Here is a 21,862-nt window from a genome sequence, read left to right as displayed (position 1 = left end):
TAAATATATATTTATATTAATAGATCCAACTTACACAAATGACAGAGAAAAATTAAAGGGAAAGATGAAAGGTGTGATGAGTCTGACAGCTGTTTCTGGGAGTTGCCCTAACCCTAACACCTTTCATCTTTCCCTTTAATTTTTCTCTGTCATTTGTGTAAGTTGGATCTATTAATATAAATATATATTTATACTTAAAAACTCATCATCTGAAAGTCTCCACCTTTTACTTTCTCTTGTTTTTCAGGTATCCATATAGACATATTTTGTATTTCATACCCAAACTGTTATATTTAATATATCTAATGACAACCAGCATTGGTTTGTTTACATCCTCGTAACTTATCAGTCCTGCAAAAGACTAATAGAAAAAGTGCCAGGCTTTAAAATTGCAGGGGTGGATCTCTTTAACTACAATCCTTTAAGGCAGTGTCCCACCATGGCAGCAGTCCAATGAGTGACACAAGATAAAAGATTAAATTTCATGAAATGGTCCCCTACCTAGCAGAACCTGAAAACTACTAAATCCAGAGCTGCAAATTCTACAGAAACAGAAGGCAAAAGAAGACTGTATATCTTGACAATTGGTACTTACTGTCTGTTTCTTTCATGTCCAACACAGCTTTTATAGAGTTTAATGGTAACAAAGCTAAATGTTTAAATGGTTTCTGTGGCGTTTTATGGCTGGAAGGACTTTTAGTAGCATTGTTCATCAACTTGAGTCGACGTTTGCAAATCTAAACAGAAAAAGAAAAACCAACAAATATTTTAGGTCTACAAAACTAGGGTGAATAACAGAATCTATTTTATCAGTTTCACCTGATACAGTAGGACCATGTTAAGTTTATGTATCTGTCATCCATTGTAGAATCTAGGTTAGTTTTTATGTAACCACTGTCCGTCACAGGAACCAGATTAGTAGCCCCTATCTATTGTAAGGGACCAGTTAGTTTGATCGGTGAAGTTCATTAACAGAAGTAATAGACATGGCAGTTTTCAGTGAAATAATTTCACATCTGCTTTTTTGAAAGAATCTCTTGAGAAATATTATTGAAATGAAAAAGGAGTTGTGGGATTATGGTTTAGTAAGTCTAACTCCAGAAGTTCAACCTCATCACTTGGTGATGTTGGAAGTACTGAATCATGTTGACCTTGTTAAAATTTGAACACTGCAATATAATAAGATATGAACTTGTTGGTAAGCAGTAGAAAAGCCAAAACAAGAACATAAATGTTTACAGTGACTGAGAAGTCAATGAGAAAACATTGTGAGTTTTGTTGGGGGTTTTTTTGTTACTTTTATCATGAGCTTTTTACAGTGAATTACAGCATTCTGTGATACCTTCTTGGAGTAGGTCATGCAGTTCTCATTTTGTGAATTTGAAATTGTCCACAGAATACATTTGCATAGATGTAGCAATAGTTTTTCTTTATGTGTTCTGCGTTAAATAAATGAAAAGATGAAACTAACGGAATCTTAAGCAAAAGTCAACAACACAAGAAAGGTCCGTACCAATGTAGTGGGAGGAGGGGGGTTAGCAATGAGAGGCAGGATGCTAGTAGTTTTAGTAAGAGAAACAAAACTAACATACTTACAGACAGGCTATCACTAAAGAGGAACAAAGTCAAAGATTCTCCTCTTGGAATGACAGAACCATATAATTCAATAGTGTCGACCTTCTTTAGGAAAGTCCGATGTGAAGAGAGCAGATAAGGCTGGCAAAGAAAAACATAAAATTAGTACAAAAAAAAATATAATAATTACTAAAAACACAAAATCTCTAAAAATCTTCATCAACCAATGAAATTGGCTGTAATTACAATCAGATGACATGCTAATTAACTTTATCAGATCCTCATGAACAAGTTCCATAGACCAATACGGTATAGCAGAACTGCTGGAAATTATCATCACTCGTTGATCTTTTAATATAAGCATATTTTCAAGATATTTAGCAACTTGGTTAATTAAACCAAATGAAGCCCAAGCAGTAAATTAGATACTTACAGGACAACACTCAATGTCATTAAATAAGTCAAACATTTCCACACGGTTTTCAGTCTTCTTCTTGTCTTCGTTAATGTATCTAGAAATGGAAATAGCCTTGAGATTAGTAATCAGCTGAAAAATACGAAAATACAAACCACACCAGATTTATTATAGCAGCTAATTAGTGACTCACTAAATTGAAATGTCAGCCTAATGAAGCAGTAATGAATAAAAGACCTTTCGTACAAAGGATTCTGAGAATGCGCTTTATACAGCATCAACATCATCAGTTTAACATTCACCTTTCCATTGCTTGCAGGAGTCAGAATTTATTGAGACATCTTCTACTATGGCTGGATACCTTTCCTGTTGCCAACCCTCATTCATTTCCAAATAAGGTAATATTGACCCATGCCAGAAATGCTTTTGCAGAATATTGGGAATGAATGGCATTACTGGGTACAAGAGTGACAATAGTTTACAACTACTACAAAACGTCAGGATAAGGAGACACACGCATATATACACATGTCTACACACACACACACACACACACACAGGTATATGCATAAGATACATACTCACACACTTAAACACATACAGTCATATACACACACACACACACACACACACACACACATATACTTATATCATCCTCATCGTTTCACGTCCTCCCCCTGCCATGCTGACATGGGAGGGAGGGTTTGACAGGAGCCGGCCAAGCAGGAGCCTGCACCAGACTGCACTGTGTCTGTTCTGGCATGGCTTTGTTTCTTTTCGTGGCTGGATGCCCATCTTAGCACCAAGCACTCTGCAGAGTGAGCTGGGTACGTTTCACGTGGCACCGGCACAGGGGAGGTCAGTTGTGGCAGGGTTTTTACAGCTGGATGCCCTTCCAAATGCCAACCACTTTACAGTGTGGACTCGATGCTTTTTAAGTGGCACCAGCACTGGCAGGGTCACCAAATGACATTGCAAGGCAAAGAGGCTTTGAGAGGGGAGGGGGCATTGGAGGAGGAGGGGATCTTGTGTCGGATGATGAAAGGTTTATAGTGAGAGAGAGAGAGACAGACAGACAGAAACAGGTGTCTTGCTGTAGAGAAGGTACATGGTTACCTGACCAGAGAGAGAGAAAGATCAGAAACAGGTGTGCTGCCGCAAAGGAAGCACGTGGTTACCCAACCTGAAGGAAATGCAGGGGAAGGTGAGAGAGAGTGGGGGGGAGACAGCAGGATAGAGATGTTATTTATTATGTTGTGAATGGTGCATTGGTATACAACATTGAATCTTCTGCATTGGGCTTGCAGCCAGCAATCTGATATGATGGACTGGCTCAGAAGGGGGACGATGTCATCTAGTGAGGTCAAGTTGCTCTACTGGTCACAACATGATCACAACCATAAGCCCTGGGTTTAAACTAAACATACAAATACACACACATATTCACATACATACGCATAACCCATACCAGCATTGACAATAGACATTAAATGATAACACACACACACACACACATATATATATACATGCAGTTAACTTGTACAAGATTCTCATCCACCAAATATAAACCTAAAGCTATGGTAAGAAGGGATCTGCCAAAAGAACTATGCAGTGGACTCAAAACTAGACCCTAATGGTTGTGAAGTAAAATCGCAACAGCCATTCTTACAGAAATCACCTAAAACTCACGTGAGAACTTCTTTCAATGCTTTGACAGCTTCGTCCAGCTTTTTGGAATCAGGATTGGTTTTTAGAGTTCGTTTGAGAATTTCTGATAAAAAAAAAATCATATAAATATAACTATGGTAATAATTATTGTTATTATTATTATTATTATTATTAAGGTGGTAAGTTAACATAATTGTTTGCACATCAAATAAACTGAAGCTCTCAAAATACTATCTCTGGTTATTTATGAAGAACCTGTTTCAATGGAACTCTGCAATATAGGATCCAAGTAGCATTGGCACCTTCAATGTTTTTCAACGATTCCATTGTTTTAGGCTTTCAATTAACAGTGTTGAACCCTTTCTTTTTGGATTTGGTAATTTCATTGAAGATACACCTTCACACCTTCTTTGGTATGTTTCCATTGTCTTGGAACCATTTTTCTATGCAACTCAGGCCTTTACCCACCTCCACTTCCACTACGGCCCCTTCTGTCTGCCTGCTTTCCTCTCTTCTTCTTCTTTTTCTCCTCCAAACAGTTCACCTACTAAAATCGAAGCAGATCTCACCAAGCCCCTTCTTTCTGATCTTCTGCTGGAATACACTTCAGGATTCCATCAACCTTTTGGGTCACATGTTTCACACCATCACAGTCACAACTCCCAAATGAACCAGTTGGCTCTCTGCTCTTGTTCTGATTATTTCCTTCTGTTTTACCATTAGGTCCCTTTGTTCCTCAGTCATATCCTCTACAATACAGGGTCCTGAACATCACATCGATTCCTTCCCATATTTATACTTGAATAAAGGTGGGAAAGGCTTCATCTCGCATTCTCTCAAAGCTACGAGAATTGAATAACGTGATTTGCTTATTTTTTTTAGCGATTTTGTAGAACAGTTGGATATGACCGGCTTGAACAAATAAAGGGGATTTAATTTTGGCCGGTTACGACCAGATTGAACACCTTTTGCCTTTTCTTCCTGTTGCTGTTTTATATATAAACCTTTTGGACATGCACAGTTTCTCAAATAATTACTCTGCCTATTACTTTCTCCTCTGTGTGACAAAATGACTGGCTTCTTTAATTGAACCAGTTAATATCAGATTTTGGTTGTGAGCTCCATACATTGCCAACAGCTTTCTAGTTTTTCTGTCAAGTTCTTGTATGTTGTTTTTGGTCCAAGTAAGAAAATGGTTAATAAAGACATACTTATGTAGATTGCGCAATATCCTATAGCAGACACTCCTTGATCACTGTTTAGTTAAATTCTTCTTCCATGAGATAAACCCAAAAGACTTCTGCAGCCTACTCTAATGCAACCTTTTAATCTCAACAGATGAAAAATATTGTTTTACTTGTTTCACTCATTGGACTGCACCCATGCTGGAGCATCATTTTCAAGGGTTTAGTTGAATGAATCAGCCCTGGTACTTACATTTTTAATAAGGTACTTACTTTATCAGACTCTTTTGCTGAACTGTTAAGTTACAAGATGAACAAATCACACCAGTTGTTAAGTGGTGGGGGAACCCAAACACATAAATACATATATATATATATATATATATATATATATATATATATATATATAACTGGCATTCTGTTGGTTAGGACGATAAGTGTTCCAGCTAATTTGATCAACAGAATACCCTGCTTGTGAAATTAACATGCAAATGGCTAAGCACTCCATGGACAAGGAGATTCAGTGTAACACAATGTGACAACATTGGCCCTTTGGAATACAATTCATTCTTTTGCCAGCCAAGTGGACTGGAGCAAAAAGTGTGACACTCAAGGACACAACATACTGCCAGAAATTGACCTCACAAAATTAAAATCATAGGCCGAACACCCTAATTACACACACACAACGGGCTTCTACACAGTTTCCATCTGCCAAATTCACTCACAAAGCCTGAGGTATAGTAGAAAATGTTTGCTCAAGGTGCGACACAGTGAATTGAACCAGAAAACATCTGGTTGCAAAGGATTCTTCTTAACCATACGCCCATATTGGAGCCGTTGTTCAAATCAACAGCCACAGCTTCATAGCTTGAGATGTTTAAACAAATTAAAAGAACAAATGGTGCAGACTTCAACTATTTCTTTTGGTAATAAAAAAAAACAATGTTTAATTCTATTAGATTTCTATTATTTAAAGAACAATAATGATTTCTTGAAACAATAAAAACAAAAAAAGGACTAAACTTTAGACTGGCAGAATTAGTTTCCTTACTTAGAGGTACACAGCAACAAGTGAAGAAATATAGATTAAAAAATACAGATTTTGCTGTAACATAGGCAGAACTATTGCCAAAATGTTTGTGACAGAAAATTAGTAGATCGTATGAATACACACCAGAGAAAGAATTGAGAAAACCAATGTGGCTAAGAGCCAAGAAATGACTGTGTTAAGTTCTTCAAATGTTGTAATTGAGTTGATATAAAAAAAAATAGGGAGTCATGTTCAACAAGTAAAAATAGGTTGGGAAGTTTAAAGGAACAGACTATTGGTGATCAGGTTCAAACCTCACCAGGCCCTTGAACCAGTTACTTTACTTCATTTATTTGGGCACTTTCACTGCTTGTTTAATTGGTTGTGGAAAGGGAAATAGTTGATAACACAAACAGATCAAACTAATTTGATGAAAAAAAGTTGTTGCTGCTTCTCTAACATAGATTTTAAAAACAATGACGAACAGAGAAAATTTAATTATTGTATATTATGATGTACATAGTACCCCACCTCCATGTTAGAATACTCTAAATATATCATCATCATCATCATCATTTAACATCCGTCTTCCATGATGACATGGGATGGATGGCTGGAAACGAGCTGACAAGCCAGAGGATTGTACCAAGTTCCACTGTCTATTTCAGCAGAGTTTTTACGGTTGGATGCCCTTCCAAACACCAATCATTTTACAGTGTGGACTGGATGCTTTTTAGATGGCACCAAGCACCAGTGGGATCACCAAGTAACTTGCAAGACAAAGATCCTTTGAGAGTAGGGTGGGGTACAGGAGGCTTAGGGCTAGGGCTAGCACCATATGATGAGAGAGGGAAGCAAAAAAGGGGCTTTGCTGTAGAGGAGATAGATGGCAGTATGAGAGGGAGAAAGTAGTACATGGGAGTCAGAGGGAGAGAGTGAATAAGCAAGAGGGAGTGATGGTGGAGATGGTGGAGATGGTAGAGCATTGGTAAGGGTGCCTGAGTAAGGGGTTCCCATGAATGAGAAGGAAGGAAGGGGAGAAGGGATGCAATGACTGGTGAAATTTGGGTATAGAGGGGATAGCAATGATACAGGGAGCAGGGCAGGACTGCAGGGGTAGGTAGGGAGGGAGAGATAAACAGAGTGCATGATAAAGAGGCAATGCGAGGAAGAGGAGATGCAGTTTGGTTTAATGGGGTGGGGTGGGAGTGCAAACAAATTTTTTAATGTTACATGTGGGTGGAACACACAGCACTTCCAGAACTCAGTTTTACTGAGGTTGGCAGATTTTCTCATGAACCTCATATCACCAAATATCTAGGGCCTTTGTCATCTCTTCTATGAGCCCCAACATCTTGAGATCAATCCTCACTACTTCGTCCCATGTCTTCCTTGGTCTCCCTCTTCCACAGGTGCCATCCACTCTAAGTGATTGGCACTGCTTTATGCAGCTGTCTGCATTCATACACATCACATATCCAAACCAGCAAAGGCTTCTCTCTCACATGCAAGAGAGAGAGAGAGAGAGAGAGAGAGAGAGAGAGATATGCATGCATGCACACACACACACATCAATGGTGCCTGGTGGTAATGTTAAACTAGGTGATGGGTCAAGTGTACCAGCCAAGAAGGCCACATTAAGATTTGAATTTAGGATGCAAAGCACCAGAAGAAAAACTACAAAAAATCTGGCCTGATATTCTTTCAGTTCCACTAAACCAATGCAGTAGGTTGGGGCTTTTGAAAGGCAATGTCAGCATAGCATGATTTGAACTCAGCATGCAAAGTGTTGGAAAGAATACGCATGGAATGTTGTTCAATGATAGTCTTAATGACTGCCAATTTGCTGCCTACGTGTAAGATCTTCATCTCCCTAACTACATTTTAAGTTTGTAGAATCTTAGTGTCAAGAAGACAAGAAAACAATGTATCATTGCAATGGTGGTGGATCAGTTCCTACAAGTCAGGTGATTACCATCAAACATTGTCTCCAGTTGTGGAAGTTCCAGAAGGTTAGACAAATGAACTAACTTACAGTAATTGCTAATGTCAATGTCAAAATGAAATTACTTCATCACTTCTTTTTGAACTGAGCAAAGACTGATAAAGGCAGCAACAGGAACCAGCTTCTGATAATAAATTGCAGCCTGTTGCACAGTTTAACACACAGATTCTAGAGTCATTGCAATTTTAAAAGGACCAGGCAAATATTGGTGTTGACATGTTAATAGTTATGAGATCAATCTAGAACAAAAATTTGGCTCAGTGAAGTGCTGACAGAGAAAAACTATTAAATATAAAACATCTAATAATTAAAATAACTGTTTCAAATTCTGGCACAAGGCCAGCAATTCTGAGGGGAGAGACTAATCAATTACATCAACTGCAGTACTTGACTGGTACTTATTTTGTTGACACCTGAAATAATGAAAAACAAAGTTGACCTCAGCAGTATTTGAACTCAGAACATTGCTAAGCATTTTGCTTGACATGCTAATGATTCTGCCAGCTTGCCACACTAATAATCATAATAATAGTACTAACGATATTAATAACAATAGCAATGAAACTTCATTAGCATAACATTCTGAATCAATTAATTATTTTCATTAACCAATCAGTATTTACAGAGATTCCATAGTAGAAGAACGAATAGTAAATTGGTGAGTAATAACAAATGGATCGATAAATACTGTCAAAGAATCACCAACTAGCAAGAATTTGACCTTTGCAGTCATTTGGCCATGCAGCTGAGAACATGGGTGAAGTTGAAATTGTCTGCCAGAGGTTATAAATGATGGTAATGGGGAAAAAAAAAAAGAAGAAAAAAAAGAAGAAAAAAAGAAAAAGAAAAAATTTAGCAATATCCTGAAATGACAAATTCTCACCATTTAAAAGCAGAATAACACTTCCAAGACGCTGCACAGGACGTATCATTAATTCAACTAGAGTTTGTCGACCACATTCTGGTTTGTTAAGAGATACCTGAAACACAAGAAATAATTGAGTCTATTGAAACGAGAAATTCTGTACTGTTATTTTCATGTCACTATTGTTATTATTATTATTATTATTATTATTATTATTATTAGTTAAGCAATGTTTCTGGTTTCATAGAAGCCATGTTCTTACACATTTAGAACAGAGACAAATAGTGAAAACAAATATCCACATCAGCAGATATTAAATAAAATTGGAAGAAATACTTTGAAATAGAGTTTTTCTAACACACACACACACACACACACACACACAGAGTCACATTTCTAATTTGTTGCTCTATTGTTTCACTTCAAGCTACCTTTCAATACCTGATCAATATTAAATATCTTTTTCACTATATTTTATGTCATCCAGGGGCTAAGATATAAAATGTACCCCCAGCACATACTGTTGGGGAGTAGGTGAACAAGCAGATGAAATGCAGAGCAGAAGAATCTATTCTGCTGTGTCTTGCCAAAGACATGAAACCTTCTCTAGAATCAGTGCCATGACAAAATATACCCAATACACTCCTGTAAGAGGGTTAGGGTTAGGGTTAGGGTAGAGAGAAGAGAGAGAGCTAAGGGTTAGGGTTAGGGTTAGGGTTAGGGTAGAGAGAAGAGAGAGAGCTAAGAGTATCTTTTATGTCCTGTCTTATGAACAACTTCTTTAGTGATGTAGCCATAATGATAAACTGCATCTTATACAGAGCGCAGCCATAGTAACCAAGCTAGAAATGAAAGAGAAGAGCAAGACATGGCCCTCTGGCCCATCTATGAGCAGAGAGTAATTCAGAATGAGAATTGACTCAGGTCATGATGACCCAGCCAATCAATGCCAACATGGAAAGCAGACATATGGTGATGATGATGATGATGATGATGATGGTGGTGGTGGTAGCTATGGCTAAGAACGTTACCATTTTGATTATATAACTAATTTCAATGCTTCAATTATCAATCTGGTTTTAATTTGTTTGTCTTCTTCCTTAATTGTACACGACACCAAAACATACAGCCTTTTCAATCAGGAACCCATTATTGTAAATTATAATAATTGTCTAATGTAATATTGAAGAACAATCAAACCAATCAAACATTTCAATCAAGGCAGGTCTTATCGCAGATGTCTAGAAAACACAAGTAGCTTCACAAAATACTAAATAACATTGACATATAGTCCAATAAAAAAAAAAGAAAAAAACAATCTCAAAGGAACAAGGGTATATGACAATAACTGAGGCTGTTTAATAACATTATTGATGGAAAATATCATAATTCAACAAAAAGAAAGGATTTCTCACTTGGTGCAGTCACAGTCAACAACAAGCAATAAACAACTTTGTATACATCAAGTGCTAAAAAATATTCCATCATCTTTCTCTCTCTCCCACCACCTCTATACTCCTACATCTCACCATATCTTGACCCTCTCTGATCCCTTACCCCATCCCTTAACTAACCACTATCTTATCCCACCCTCTCTTGATTTTACTCCCTAACCCCAACATTTCTTGACTCTCTACTCCTTTACTCCACCATCTTTTAGCACTTTACTCTCTTACCCACAATTTCCTGACTCTCTATTTCCATCATCTTTTGACTCTTATCCTACACTCCACTATCCCTTGATTTTATTCCCTTACCCCATCATCTCTTGACCCTCCAATCCCTTACCCCACAATCTCGACTCTCTACTCCTTTGCCCTATCATCTTGACTCTCCACTCCATTACTCAACAATCTCTTGATTCTACTTCTTTACTTCATCATCTCTTGATTCTACTTTCTTATCCTACCATCTCTTGACTCCTATACCACACATCTTGATGCTCTATTCCCTTACCCCCACCATTTCTTGGATCTACTCCTTTACCCCACCATCGCTTGACTACTCCCATTATGTCTTGACTCTACTCTTTTATCCCACTATTTCTTGACTCTATACTCCCATCACTTTGTGACCATACTCTCTAATCCCACTATCCCTTACCTCTCTACTCCCACCATCTTACCCAACCATCTCATGGTCCTATTCCCATCATCTCTTGACTGTTCTTTTATCCCACTACCTCTTGACTCTCTCTCTCTTCCACTATCCCACTACCGCTTGACTCTCTACTCTCATATCCCAATATCTCTTGACTTCACTCCAATATCCTCTCTTTTGACTCTCAAATCTCATCCATACACCCCACCATCTCAACTCACTACTACATTACCAAAATACTGTCTTTTTCCATATTGTAATTTTTATCCACTGAAGGGAGAAATCAGCTCAATAAATCTTTCCAAAGAGAAAAACCTTCAAACCAAATCTAACATTTTCTTGTGTACTTTTCTCCCTTCTGATCTGCTGCTTCTTCCTATCTCGACTAGATTCAGCTTTTCCAGATGCAGCCCAGCTCTAATTAAGCAACTGTTCAAGGAAATGCTACATGAATAATGAACATGAAGCAGCAGAGAATGTTGGAAAGAGCGGAAATGAGAATGGTTTGGCAGATAGATGGCCAATAGTTGCAAGAGAAGATAAAGACAAATAATGAATTTCTACGAATGATGGGAATTTAGCCAATGATGGATTTATGCTATGAAGTGAGGTGGAATTAGTTGGTCATGTGCTGAAGAAGGACTGTGTGAGAGGGGTGATGGAAAATAAGAGGGAAGCAAAGGAGAGCAATTGAGAAAGGCATGGTTAAAGGTAGAAATGAGCAGAAAAGGATGTAAGGGACAGGGTAAAATGGAGAGGACTGTCACAAAGACTGTAGGGATAACTTCTGCTTTAGCTGGAAGTGTGGCCTTAAAATACTGTTGTTGTTGAAGATGGCTCCCTACTTCCAGAAAACTGGAATTCTGGTAAGATTTTCTAATGCAACTAAATTCAATTTGATAAATTATTGTAATTTATTTTTACAAATACAACATTGAGCCCCATGTTGTAATAACAACTAATATATTTGAAGACAATAATTTATTTTCATATAAGCACAAAGCTTAAAATCTTAATGGCGTAGGGCTAGTCAGTGACATCAATCGCAAAAGGATGCAAAGTGAAGTTGACCTTAACAGAATTTGAACTCAGAACCTAAGGAGCTGAAAGAAATGCTGCTAAGCATTTTGTCTGGTGCAGCCACGACTCGGCAAGCTCACTGCCTTAATAATAATGGTTTCAAATTTTGACACAATTCTCAGGAAGATGTAAGGCAATTACATTGATTGGGTCAATGTAATTGCCTTACATCTTCCTGGAAAGTCAACCTCAGCAGGATTTGAATTCAGAACATAGCAACATGTTAATGGTTCTGCCAGCTCACCACTTCAAGAATAATAATAATAATAATAATAATAATAATCATAATAATCCTTTCCACTGGAGGCACAAGTCCTCAAATTTGTGGAGAGGGGACTAGTAGATTACATTGACCCCAGTATTTCACCGGTACTTTATCAACCCCAAAAGGATAAAAGGCGAAGTCAACCTTGGCGGAATTTGAACTCAGAACATAGCAACAGGCTATGCATTTCGTCCAGTGTGCCATTGATTCTGCTAGCTCACCACCTTAATAATAATAATAATAATAATAGTTGTAGTCATGGTCGCTGCCGGTTCCATGTAAATGGCACCCGTGCATCATAATCATGGCCATTGGCAATGAGCATGAATCGTCATGGTCATTGCCAATGCCATGTAAATGACACCTAAGAATCGTAATTATGGTCACTGCTGGTGCCATGTAAATGGAACCCATACATCATAGTCATGCTCATTGATGGTGCCATATAAATGGTACCCATGAATTGCTGTTGTGGTTGCTACCAGTGCCAGGTAAATGGCACCCGTGCATCATAGTCATGATCACTGCCAGTGCCATGTGAATGGCACCCATTCTTGTGACATGTAAGAGCACCCCTTACACTCTTGGAGTGGTTGGCATGTTAGGAAGGGCATCCAGCTGTAGAGATCATGCCAAATTAGACTGGAACCTGGTGCAGCTCTCCGGCTCATCAACTCCAGTCAAACCATCTAAATGATGCCAGCATGGAGTGTGGACGTTGAATGATTAATAATAATAATAATAACGATAATAATAATAATAATAATAATAATAATAATAATAATAATAATAATAAGTCACAGAGAGGGTCATAGCTCAATTAATTAGGAAGACAGCATAGATGAGATGCAGTTTGGATTTGTGCCAGGTGAGAGCACGACTGATGCAATATTCTTGGTTAAGCAAATGCAAGAGAAATATTTAGCCCTGTACTTGACTTTTGTCAACATGAAGAAAACCTTTGACAGGGTCCTCTTCTCCCTCATCTAGTGGTCATTGTGGAAGCTAGGGACAGAAGAGTGGTCAATAAGAGCTATACAAGCCATGTAGAGGGATGCTGCCAGTAAAGTGAAGGTTGGCAACGAGTATAGCAATGAATTCAGTGTACAGGTAGGAATTCACCAAGGATCAGTTCTCAGCCCCATCTTGTTTATCTTAGTCCTCCAGGCCATAACAGAGGAATTCAAGACTGGCTGCTTCATGCAAGCTCCTCTACTGATGACCTTGTTCTTAAAGCTGAATTACTACCTGACCTAGAGAAGAAATTTCAGGTGTGGCAGTAAGGCCTGGAATCTAAGGGCCTTGGAGTTAATTTAACAAAATCCAAAGTCCTAGTAAGCAGGAAAACAAACAAATCACAAGTCCCTTCAGGGAGATGGCCTTGCTCAATGCATAAGTTGGGTGTTGGTAGAAACTCCATACGTTGTACCCAGTGCAAGCTTTGGACACATAAGAGGTGTAGCAGTATCACAGGTAGGTTAATGGAGAAAATAGTCTTTGTGTGTGGCAAATGTGGGGGTACAATAAGCACTAAGAATGCACAGACAATAGACTCCCTCAAATGCTCAGTGGGGATCATCCACAATCTACAGTGATGTTGAAATGCAATGGAAATAACATTAAACCACTTAAACCACTATAAGATTTTTTAGAGTCAGTACTTAGATCCAGTCACATGATCTCAAAAATTGCTTTGGGGTAGTAACTGCAATTTCTTAAGCAGTAGCATCATAGAAAGGATGCTGGTGTATCACAATTAATGTTCCTAGATATAATCTGGAACTCATTCCCAAACACCTGTGTCAACTGAAATGTATAGAATTAACAAAATACCAGCCACAACAGGTTTGAACTCACAACTTATGCACATCAATATTCTGTTATCTACTCATCCATCTCGTTTTAGAATCTGTGGAATGTACACAATATTCACTCTTAAACACCTCTTTTCCCGAAACTCTTTACTGCTAAAGTCTATACAGTATACCAAATCATCATCATCACCACTTTAACTTCCAATTTTCCATGCTTGCATGGATCAGACAGAGTTCATTAAGCAAATTTTCTACAGCTGGATGCCCTTTCTGTCACCAACCCTCATCTCTTTACAAACAAGCTAATATTTCCCCGTCTGGACATGTTTTCATGGAAGATTGGAGATGAATATCATTGTTTGTATGGTGGTGAAACTTGTTTACGACTATTGTATGACATCAAGACAAGGAGACACAAACATACAAACACACAAACACAAACCTGTTTTGCTTTGGCTCCATCACTCATACTTTAATTCCTGATCTCCTAGCATAAAGCCACCTCCCTTGGTGTTTGTAGTCTTATGAGCAACATGGCAATCTTACTAGTAGTACAAGAAAAAGCTGATACCATGAAAAAAGCACCCAGTACAAATTGTAAAGTGGCAGATGCTAGGAAGAGCATCCAGCTGTAGAAACGATGCCAAAGCGGACAATGGAGAAGAATGGAGTCATTGGATGCATCAGATCCTGTTGAACCATCCAACTCAAACCAACATGGAATATCGATATTTAAATCATGATGGTAATGGAGCATCCACACACACACATACACACAAACAAACAGGTTTCTTTCAATTTGTCTACCAAATCCACTCAAAAGGCTTTTGTTAGCCTAGGATTATAACAGGAGATACTTGCCCAAGGTGCCATGCAGTGGAACTGAACCTGAAACCATGTAGCTGGGGAGCAAATTTCTTAACCATACAACCATACCTGTATACAAAATATTTTATTCAAAAATCCCTCTGCTCCTTAAAGCCTTACTTCTAAAGTATCTATAATATACACAATATTTGCACCAAAGTCTCTTCTCTCTCTCTAAACTTATGCAATACATTTTCCTGCCAAATTCCTTCCTCTACATTGTAGCAACATCCAAGAACTCTAACTTTGAGCATGAATTCTAATTTCTGTACAAAAGATTTTTTTTTAAATGATAAAAACTCCAAGATGGGTTGAAATAAGAAAACGCTTTGGTTGAATTACCTTTAAGAAGGCATGAAATCTAGGATTCTTCTTTTCACATTCCAGAATACTCTCTTTTGTTTTTTCGAAAAAGTTCACAAATGGAGGATACGCTTTTACCAATTTATCAGCCTAATCAATAAAAACAGATTAAAAGAATATTATAACAATACCAATTCCCTCCTGTTGCTGCAATCTAAAGAAACTGAAAAACCAGTGAAACAACATTTCACAAGTGAATGGTTAGAATCAAACATGGCAACAAATGAATTGTTTTTTTTTTTATTAGCCACAAAGGCATAAATGAAAATGGGAATGAAATATATGAACTGCATGAACCAAAAGTTACAAAGAAGTCTAAAATTTCAATAAGCATATTCTAATTATTATATTTGATGACATAAAAGATGCATCCCAATTTCAGCAGCGCATATTCAAAGAAAAAAGGATTTTAGTGCATTAAAACTTATAGGAAGCCTAACTTTGCCTATAGGGATGAGTTTTCTGAGACTGTCTTTTTTTACAAGTGCATTTTCTCTGTCATCAAATACAGTAATTAGTGCTTTTCTTAAATATCGTTAAGAAGTATTGAAACTCCAATCATCACTTTTTAATATTTTAATAACAATATAAGAAAAAAATTTTTTTAAAAATAATTAAAGAAATTTATTTATTAAAATCTGAGATCGTTTTGTGACTTTTGACTTGGCTGGTATATGTCTAACTTGTGACTTTTGACTCCCCTGGTATATGTCTAACTTGTGACTTTTGACTCCCCTGGTATATGTCTAACTTGTGACTTTTGACTCCCCTGGTATATGTCTAACTTGTGACTTTTGACTCCCCTGGTATATGTCTAACTTGTGACTTTTGACTCCCCTGGTATATGTCTAACTTTTTACAATCTATCCAACTCATGCAAACATGGATGACCTGTAACATAATCCTACTCTTCCACTAAATAGTTTAGGTATCGACGTATTCATCAACACTCAACCCTCTCGCTCCTTGATCCAGTGGAACATTGAAGGAGAGAGAGTGGGTTGAACCAGTACTGGGTAGCTGGTACTAACTAATGAACTGACTGGATCTACAATGAAATGACCAGTCGAGGAACCAAACCCACGACCTCACGATTGTGAGCCCCAAACCCAAATCAACCAGCTATACACCTTTACCTACAATGCTGGCATCAAACTCATTCTGGGTTGACCTTTCTTAAAGCCACCACTCACACTGCTCCATAGTTACTTCCAAGTAAGGCAGCAAGAGTTATGGCCCTTGTCAAAACACCTAATACACTACAATTCAGCTGGGTTTTTTTTTGTTTTTTGTTTTCTTTTCCATTTAATCTTCTTTTTAATAAACCTCTCATAATTATATCAATAATTCCAACATAACCTATCGGCCAATGCAATCCATCAAACAGATGACCAAACTCATTAACACTCTAAGAGTGTTCAAGGAATATCTCATTGTCTCGTTGCCACGGAAACTAATCACCAGTAGTTAACATTGATTTATTGGTATTCATCATATTGATACAGGTTCACATTATTTAATTTCATCTAAACTATACTTAATGACCACACGTTCTGGGTTTGCTTGAGGTTTTTTGTTTTTTTTTTGCTAGGGTCTTCTTTTGATCTTTTTCTTTTTTTTTATCTGTTTTTGACATCATCAACGTATCTAACAAAAACACAAATGACTGAAGAGCAAGGAAAGCTTTGAAATTTAAAACCAGTGTGGACACAAAGATGACTGCAGCTTTGTTTTCAGGTAATGACCACAACAGACAGGACAGCATGTAAATAATAGTAAATTGTAAAGACTGTATATGATCAGTGAAATAACTGTGTGTGTGTGTGTGTGTGTGTGTGTGTGTGGAACAGAATATAAAAAAAAAGAATTACATGTTTAAGAATTACATCGCCAACCAAGGCATCTTCCTTCCAATTGTTAATCAAGTCTGACAGCTCATCCCTTATTTTACAATGGATGTCATAAATTGGTGGGATTTTACCAAATATTGATTTAATCTCAAGTGGTACAAGTATTGGGACATTGTATTGGTTTGGTTCCTCAATTTTTTCCTTAAATACCTGAAAAAGTAAGATAATCAGTCTCAGAATATTAGTTTCATTTTTTTTTTAAGTTTACAACAATAACAGTATATATTCAACTATTACTACTGCTATTACTACTATTATTATTATTATTTTATTTTCATTGTTGTTGCTTTGATTAATATGAGCTGTTCCAAGTCTCAGGCTGAGACCCAAGTAAGTTGAAGATTTAACTATAAGTGTTGTTAATGGTTAGTAATGATATATTGTATGGGAAGAAGACCAGATTCTGTTGAATTTGTAATATTTGAGATTTTGGAAAAGTTTAAAAGGATATTCTCAGATATTCTCAGGTTGACAGCAGTTTTCTGAGGATGTGGGCAGTACTCATGAGAACAATTTTTGTAGTTCTGATACCTTTGGCTTTCCTGGTATTTGGCCACAGTGTTTAAAAGTACCATTTGGTATTATGCCCAGAGCTCTGATGATCACAGGTACAGTAATCATTTAGATGCCATGTTTTTGAGACCTCTATTCCAAGATCCTTGTATGGCTGGATGCCCTTCCTAATGCCAACCACTATACACATCATGTATTGGATGCTTTTTCATGCCACCAGTACTATTGAGGTCACCATGCATCTGGCACGACTACGGACCCTGAATCAATGTAACTTGTGGGTGAAGAGCATAAATTAATGTGGGTGGGAAGCACAAGTTAAATGTAAGAAGAATGTTTAGTAAGAAATATTGAGATAGAAACAGGAGTTGGCACAGTTTCTCCTTCACGTTTAGTCATGGTCTTTAACTCTTACTCTCATGTACAGTTCTCTGTGTTCTATAACTCCTCCTTGTTCACAGAAGGATTTGGCAAAAGAAACTAAAAACGGAGAGGTATGTTTAGAATGTAATAACTTTTACGAAGCCTTCTGTGTGCATACGTGAGTTTGTGTACTTAGTGATGAGGCACGTTTTCAAGTGGCTCATTAACGAGCGTCTACCACAGATTGGAGAGGTTTATGACATTCCGGGTTAACTTTTTAAAAAGACTGAAAACCTATCAAGGACAATGTACATATTTTGGACAAGACTGCTCATATATCTGAGACAGCACTGCTGCTACACACACACACACATACTTCTACCAATCAGCCTGGATCACAAAGAAAGGAAAATCATCCAACTGCTTGACAAAGGCATCAACAAGCTACAGGCATACACTTCCTCTCTCTCTCTCTCTGCCTATTCTATATTTACCAAAACAGCTTCTGCTTGTCTCTACATACCACCTCTACTCAAATCCAAACTGCACAGTCACCTCCCTACCCTCTCATCTTTCTCCCTGTCCCTTAATGTCTCTCAGCCACTCACCACTTTGCCTAATCTTTTCTCCCCTCAACAACATCCCTTTGGAATTTTTTTCTCTTTGCTGTTCCTATTCCTAACAGAAGTTCAAACTGGACATAAAGTTTTTTGACTTCGGCCATTCGTCGAAGCATGAACAACATCTCTTCATCCATAACTAAAGTGAAAGAGGAAAACCTCTTTTTAGTAGTAGTAGGAAGAGGAGGAGGCAGACCTCAGCTATTAATAAGTTGGTGAAAAAGATGTTTCTATGTAAATGTATAGAATTATAATTACCATACAAAATAATGAAATTCTCTAAATACTACCAATTCCAGTCTAACAGGTAAAGAAATAGAACTGTAACTCCATTAAAAGATTTCAATTGAAACTGAGATTTTCAGAAAGCTGTACAGTTCTTTTCTTTTTTTTTTTTTATTAATTTGTCTCCTGGTGTTGTCTTAAAGATTAAATTCCATCCAGAAATTTCCAATGCTTTGTTTGTTTCTTATTTCTTTTTTAAAAACTAAGAATATTCCTCATATGACATAGTTGTTCCCAAAGAACGATGATGAAATAATCAGTATTACTTACATGGAGAATTGTATGCAAGATCTTCACATAATTCCATTCTGTCTGCAACAATTCCATTGCAACTAAACACCGCTGTGATGGTTTCAGAGCATTTCTGTCCTTGGTACATTTTTCTGGGAAAATGAATAATGGGAAAAATTACTTTTTTTTTTTAAATATACAAAATTAAGTGAGTTGTTATTTGTTTCTCTTAATCTTTTAAGATGATTAGCATATTTATTCATGACACATTCCAGCAAATTCAAATGTAAATATGTTAATCACTGTTGTATTTCATCACAGGAGATCAACTTCTCTGCACTGGGTGTTCATAGCATAATTCATTAGCAAAAGAAACTCTAAGACAGTCGCTGTTTCTCAACATCATTGTGTCTTGTGAGCCAGAGGCATCCCCAGACAAATGAATCTAACAAGAGTGGATGTTCTTGTGTGTATAATTTCAACAAACAACATGCACACATTCATCATAAAGGAAGTTCCCCTATGACAAACCTCAGCAGTGATTAGCATATTCACGTTCAAATTTGTCAAAACATTAAGAATAAATACACATCATCATCATCATCATGCACATGATGATTTATTACCCGTTGGCAGATATCAACACATCAGCAATCAGTTTGTTTGCTGAAATTATAAACACAAGAATCAACTCTTGGTAGATTCATTAATCACTGGGACAGGGTGTGCCTCTTGCCTGACGTGACACAATGATGTCAAAACACCAACTGTCCCAGAGTCCCTTGTGCCAATGAATCAAGTGGTTATGAACACATTCATTGTAAAAGAGGTGTTCTCCTGTGAGGAAAGATAGGATTAGCAGATTAATAATGGTTGAATCTCCTGGAAAGGATTAAGAATAAATGTGCCAGTCATTGCTTTGATTTTCACAGTTCACTCGGTATATAGCAACAAACTTTTAGTCAAGAGAAAAAGCAGTTCCTTGATGCTTTACAAGGCCTCTGGCATTGGTTGGCGGGGGGGGGGGGGGAGTGAAAGAAGTTTTTGTGCAACAAGAATGGAATAACAACAATGCTAACATGAGGTTAATAAATGAAGGGGGTGTATGTGTGCGCCCCCACAAACATACCCATGTGTCACTCAGTGGTTTGGCATTGTGAAGTGACCATCAGGTGTTTACTCAGATTACCACCCAAAGTTATACTCCTGTACTAGTTATGTAGGGCATACACTGCTAGACACACCTAGTCACCCCAAACAATCATAGAAGAACAGAAAATAAGAAGAGAAATCATCTTCTCGCCTAGACAACACCTGAGATACATCTGTTCAATTAGTATAATGATAGGTGTGTCCAGGCAGACTTGGATAAAAAAACCATTAAATGTACAGAAAACAAAAAATCCTATGTGACTTTGGAATATTAGTTAATAGATATGAAGCAGTAACAATAAGAACTGGTTTCTTTTTACCCTGAGAGAGCCAAGAGTTCACAGACAAAATAATGTTGTACAGAAATAGAACAATAAAGAAATTGCTTCTGGCTTCGGTAATTAGTTGAACAGAAATGATACAAGATAACTTAAACACTGCCATCACCATCATCAGAATTGTTTGTTTCTGATTTTACTGTTCTTCTTTAGAATTTGCTGCACCTATATAACAATCAAAGAACCTGATAGCAAGTCATAGTAATTTCCATAATACAACAATGGTTCTTCTTTATATATTAAGCCACAAATACTGTTGTTGTTGTTGTTGTTGCTGTTGAGTGACTTTGATCAGTGCTGCTTGATGAAACCTATAGAGTACACTTTATAGGGTGTACCTATTTTGAATGTTAACAAGCAAAACAACTGTTGCACCCCCTATACATGCAATGCTCCACTCAAACCCAAACTTACACATAATTACTATTTGGGATGCAATATGCAATTCATGCTATTCTTTAGTCAGTTTGAACATTCTGGAAGTGCCTGGAGCATTTCATAAATATGAAGTGTCCATCAGTAATTTCAGTAATGGTGCAGCTATTTCAGAATGAATGGGTGTCTTGTGGTTTTCCAAATAAAATAATTGAGAAAGTGTCACTGACATTCGGACCCTCTAGCACTGATACATACCTCACTTAAGACCCCTACTATTAATACACAGCCCTATTGAGACCCCTATCATTAGTGCATAGCCCTGTTTAGCCTTTAGTGGATTAAACCTATCACATGACATTGCTACATAATTCCAGAGCTTTTGGTCAAATGCTAATCTCTAGCTTGAACACAGCCGAGAGAATTTGTAGCGAATATTCAAGAAGATTCAATGTTAAAGAGACACTGATGGAGCTTCTCACTCAATTGCTAGAAACAGTAGCAAAATCTCCCTCAAACCACACCCTAACATCTTAAATAAAGATGGATACAGTAGATAGTGTATAACTTGATACACATAAAGATGGAGTGGTCACAACTGGAAAGCTTTTGATCATGTCTGCTTGATCAAGACTCACCGGAGACTAAACAACAATATACAAAGCTGCTGTGGCATATAGTATTTCCAACCACATGGTTCTGGGTTCAGTCCCACTGAGTAGCACCTTGGAAGCCTTGTGAATGGATAGGGTAGATGGAAACTGAAAGAAGCCTGTCATGTGTGTGTGAGTGTGCTCGTTTGTCCCCCACTATCACTTGATAACCAACGTTCATGTGTTTA

At 37.4% G+C, this 21,862-nt stretch overlaps 1 protein-coding gene across 1 annotated transcript in view; it reads right to left on the bottom strand.

Annotated features, from left to right (window-relative positions):
* LOC106881851 (protein ECT2) overlaps window positions 1-21,862 on the bottom strand; it is a 129,719-nt gene that overhangs the window by 32,207 nt on the left and 75,650 nt on the right. Inside the window, exons 12-19 of the mRNA XM_014932366.2 lie at window positions 19,196-19,308; window positions 17,106-17,294; window positions 15,214-15,324; window positions 8,764-8,860; window positions 3,680-3,761; window positions 2,009-2,087; window positions 1,597-1,716; window positions 596-737 (exon numbers count right to left, since the gene is read on the bottom strand). Of these exons, the coding sequence (XP_014787852.1) occupies window positions 596-737; window positions 1,597-1,716; window positions 2,009-2,087; window positions 3,680-3,761; window positions 8,764-8,860; window positions 15,214-15,324; window positions 17,106-17,294; window positions 19,196-19,308 (933 nt within the window). The remainder of the gene's footprint in view (window positions 1-595; window positions 738-1,596; window positions 1,717-2,008; window positions 2,088-3,679; window positions 3,762-8,763; window positions 8,861-15,213; window positions 15,325-17,105; window positions 17,295-19,195; window positions 19,309-21,862) is intronic.

Source organism: Octopus bimaculoides, chromosome 4 (assembly GCF_001194135.2).
Source record: "Octopus bimaculoides isolate UCB-OBI-ISO-001 chromosome 4, ASM119413v2, whole genome shotgun sequence".
Lineage (NCBI taxonomy): Eukaryota > Metazoa > Mollusca > Cephalopoda > Octopoda > Octopodidae > Octopus > Octopus bimaculoides.
This window is presented reverse-complemented; position numbering and strand designations above follow the sequence as displayed.